At 37.5% G+C, this 4755-nt stretch overlaps 1 protein-coding gene across 1 annotated transcript; it reads left to right on the top strand.

The window, feature by feature from the left end:
- The first annotated feature begins 1667 nt into the window (after nucleotides 1–1667).
- LOC21402380 (disease resistance protein SUMM2) lies at nucleotides 1668–4439 on the top strand. The gene has a single exon (XM_010111984.2). It carries the CDS (start codon nucleotides 1733–1735, stop codon nucleotides 4388–4390), a length of 2658 nt encoding a protein of 885 aa, XP_010110286.2. The 5' UTR covers nucleotides 1668–1732; the 3' UTR covers nucleotides 4391–4439.
- The last annotated feature ends 316 nt before the right edge of the window (nucleotides 4440–4755 follow it).

Below are 4755 nucleotides of genomic sequence, written 5' to 3' on the forward strand. Positions count from 1 at the left end.
ATAGTTATTACATATATCAATTCTCCATAAATTATTCATAATTAGAGTTAGGTGAAATCCGTTAACCTCTCTAATTACATCTTTATCCTTGAGTATCATTGATTCTTTAATGGACAGTGATTCATAAAACAAATTCATGAATTGGAGCTCCTACTGGTCTAAGTACCGAATCAACCCTCAAGAGAATTATTTATCTACTTTTTTTCAAGAATGAATGAATTTCATCTCGTATAATAAAATTTTCGGCTACTCACTTCATCATGCCTCCAAAATACAAGGAATATGATTTAGGACATCGGAATCCGTACCGAATAAATCAAAAGACACAAATCCATAACTAGAAGTCTACTAATAACTCAGAATGAAGATCATTCTATATATGATCATCACTAGATTCAATTAGAATTTCTATACTTAACAGAAATTACCAGAATTTCATAGTGTCTGTGTCATAATCTCATTATGCGTAATATACTTATTCAATATCTCGTCATATTAACAGTGCGGATAACACCGTTCCATTCTAAATGAGAATGACATGTATTAGTAATGTTTTAATTAAAAATTTCAAACTTTAATTAAATTCATTACAAACATCGTTTTGATTATTATTTTTAAATATTATCCTCTTACATATAATACTTGTATATAATATTTAAGATCACATAAATAATTATAAAATTTTCATTAATATTTTTAAAATATTTATTAATATATACACATAAAATAATAAATAAATTCTTTTATTAAATAAATAATAAATATTCTATTATATTTTATTTTTTTAAGACGCTATTCCTTAACAGATTTAACTATTATAAATTAGTTGTATAGGTGTGCTAGCCTACCGGAGGTCTTTTTTTTAATACATAGAAATCAATTCAAATGATAGTTGAAATTTACCTAGGCAATACCCATCAATTCTTTCTGTGACACGTGCTATGCACCTTATCAAAATTTCTTTACGATCAACAAGACCCCATCAAATCTCTTGGGTTAGATACGCTTTTTGACCTTTCTGAGGCTAAAACGCTTGAGATGAGAAATCCATCCCATTCGTCAAAATATCAACAATTGCCCGTGAACTTGAAGTTTAAGCCAATGCTAATTTCCACTTAATCATTTTCTAACTTAAGGACCATTGAGAAAGCGATCCCTGCTCTGAAGCTATGTGCATACGGCTACTGAAGTAAAGAGGGATTCCTTGGAAGGCTTTTCTTAGGTCAGTCAGTCTTTGCTACTGGTCATCCTTTTATATCTGCTGCTGAAAAAGGCTTCCTTTTTTTTTTTGTTTTTGGTTCACTGTCTAGTGGAGCAAAATTTCTGGTGCTCTCCAAAATTTTGCGCTTTCCCCCCACAGTTTATTGATCACCTGTCACTGAAACTCAGCTAATATGGCAAGTTCAGAACGGTTTTACATTAGTTATTCGCAGCAGGATCACACACATGCACAAAACCATCTATTCTTTCATTCTTCTTCTTTGAGCAGGATCACACACATGCACAAAACCATCTATTCTTTGTGTTTTTTTTTTTTTTTTTTTTGCAACTGTTTAACTAGTGTTTCTTCCTTTGCTCATTGTTGTTCAGTTTTGATCAAAAGGCTCTGACAAGAGCCATGGATTGCGTGAGTCCAATTTTGGACGTTGTAATTCGCTTGTGGGATTGCTCGGGCAAGCGTATATCTTATGTTCATCATCTTGAAGAGAATGTTGCCTCTTTAAGTAACGCCATGAACGAGCTCAAAAACATAAGCCAAGATGTAAAGAGAAGGGTTGACTTTGCTGTGGAACAAGACTTTCAGTGTACCAACCAAGTGAAGGGCTGGTTGGAAAGTGTGGAAGCCATGGAAGAAGGAGTGAATCAAATTCTGCAAAAGGGTAATGAAGAAATCCAGAACAAGTGTCTTGGAAGTTGTCCCAAGAACTATTGGTCTAGTTACGCGCTTGGCAAGGGAGTGGCTAAAAAGCTAGATGCTGTAAGAAAACTTGTGGGAAAAGGACAATTTGAAACTGTGGCTCACAAGTTGCAGCATAATTTTGTGGGTGAGATGCCCGTGGAAAAAACCCTGGGCTTGGACTTGACCTTGCTTGAGGTTTGGAGATGCATTCGGAGCGAGAATGTGGGAATCATTGGCTTGTATGGCATGGGCGGTGTTGGAAAAACAACGCTTTTGAAGAGGATCAACAATGAGTTTTTTGGTACGAGAAACGACTTTGACGTAGTCATCTGGGTTGTGGCATCCAAAGAAGCAAGTATATCAAAAATTCAGGATGCTATTCAAGACAGATTACAAATCCCAGATGATGAGTGGAAATCCAATCGAGTAGAAGAAAGATCCATTACGATATACAGGACTTTACGAGGGAAAAAGTTTGTGTTGTTACTAGACGACGTCTGGAAGCAGTTTGATCTCTTGAAAGTCGGGGTTCCTATTCCAGATATTCATAATGGTTCCAAAGTAATATTCACAACCCGTTCCAAGGAGGTGTGTGGCCAAATGGAGGCTGATAAGTGCATTCGTGTAGAGTGCTTGGAACAAGAGAAGGCCTTGGATTTATTCTTGGAAAAGGTCGGAGAAGAAGCTCTAAGTTCTCATCCAACTATACCACACCTTGCTAAAGCTGTTGCTGAAGAGTGCAAAGGTTTGCCACTTGCTCTTATCACCGTTGGGCGTTCCATGGCTAGTAGGAAGAAACTCGAGGATTGGGAACGTGCAATCGAGTTATTGAGGAGCTACCCCTCAAACTTTTCAGGTATTGTGGATTGTGTTTATCATCTTCTTGAGTTCAGCTATGATAGCCTGCCTAATGCGACTACTCAGTCTTGCTTCCTATATTGCTCCTTGTTCCCCAAGGGCTCTAGCATTAGAAAGACTCGGCTTATTGATCTTTGGATAGGAGAGGGGTTCTTAGATGAGTTCGATGACATACATGATGCACGTAAACAAGGAGAAGAAGTTATTTGGTCCTTGAAGCTGGTATGCTTATTGGAAAGTGGCGAATCAGAAGAATTTGTGAAGATGCATGATGTGATCCGTGACATGGCATTGTGGTTAGCTTGTGAGCGCGGCCAAAAGAAGAACAAATATCTTGTTAAAGAGAGTGTAAGGCCCGCAGGGGCAAACAAGTTTGTAAAATGGAAGGAAGCAGAAAGGATATCCTTGTGGGGTCAAGATATTAGGAATCTGGATGGTGTGATGCTTTGTCCCAAGGTTGTTACATTGCTAGTTACCGGTACCTTTATGGGGACATTTCCAAGTGAATTGTTTGAATCCATGCATGCCTTGGCAGTACTGGACTTCTCAGGTAATGAAAGTCTAACCTCGTTGCCTAAGGGAATTGGTAACTTAAGAAACCTGCAATATCTCAATTTGTCTGGAACAGCTTTAAGGGCATTGCCTGTTGAGATTAAGAATCTCAAAAAATTGAAGTGTTTATTACTAAATGATACTTATAGTCTAATTGATATCCCAAGGGAAGTTATGTCAAGTCTTCCATCTTTGCAAGTGTTTAGTAGATTACAAAGCCCTAGTCATATGAACTCCTGCCCACAATATGATGAAAGGGCCTTGTTGGAAGAGTTGGAGTTCTTGGGACTCATTGAGGATATATGTATTACCATATTTAATTCCCTCTCTGTTCAAAAACTACTAAACAGTAGTAAGTTACATTGGTGCATCAGAAATCTCACAATTGTGTGGTGTTTCACTTCATTCAACATATCAACTTCATCTCTCAGCAGATTGGAGTATATGGAAACTCTTGAGATATGGAATGCCAATCCTCTTCGAATCGATGTGGAACAGAAAACGATGCAAGGTTCTCTACCCAACAGGCACATTCCCAGCACCTCAAGAATCACAGGGCTTGAACAAATGCGAAACCTTCGCGTTCTTGTGGTCGTTCAGTGTGAAATGTTGGAAATGAATTGGCTCATTTACGCTCAACGACTTCAAACTCTCCAAGTCATCGACTGCTTATCAATTAGAGAAGTTCTGAGTGATGGTTCCGGGGAGGAAATTAGACATGAAAATCGGAATGCATTCTCGTGTCTCACAACGATTCATTTGCAAGGCCTTCCGAGGCTAAAGAACATAAGCCTGCAAGCCCTGGCCTTGCCTTTACTGAAGGAGATTGAAGTGTTGAATTGCCCAAGTCTAGAGAAGCTTCCATTTGATTCCAACACTAGTGCAAAGGAAAGTTTGACGGAAATTAGAGGACAGAGGGATTGGTGGGATAAGCTGCTGTGGGATGATGAAATTGTTAGGAATGTGTTCAGTTCAAGATTTGTGTCCTTGGATGGAATTTCTATGTGGGACCAAGACTCTCCCCCAACTCTCTCTCTTCCTTTGATTGTGTCTAGACTGCCATCCTTGCCTCCTACTTAATTTGCATCATTCATATTTTATCTTACTGAGTGCCATACATACTTTTATATGTGTGTTTGTTATATGTATGAGTGTTTGTATTTACTTTTGCTTATTTTTTCTGGAAATCTTTTTTTTTCTTTATCATTTACGAAATACATAACATTGTATTTTGTGGACTGGATAATATAATGTAATGTGTAAATGTGATTTGGGACCTCAAAATTTGGTCCTATTATGTGTACTATCCAATTTAATGTAAGTGAGAGAGCATTGATTAGAAAGAGTTCCCCATCATTTAATTTAAGTGGGAGACCATTAATGTAATTGAGATGTCATATTGATTAAAAAAGGAACGTACCTAATAAAGCGGTGTAGAGTAAACT

Source organism: Morus notabilis, unplaced genomic scaffold, assembly GCF_000414095.1.
Source record: "Morus notabilis unplaced genomic scaffold, ASM41409v2 Scaffold151, whole genome shotgun sequence".
In the NCBI taxonomy this organism is placed as follows: domain Eukaryota; kingdom Viridiplantae; phylum Streptophyta; class Magnoliopsida; order Rosales; family Moraceae; genus Morus; species Morus notabilis.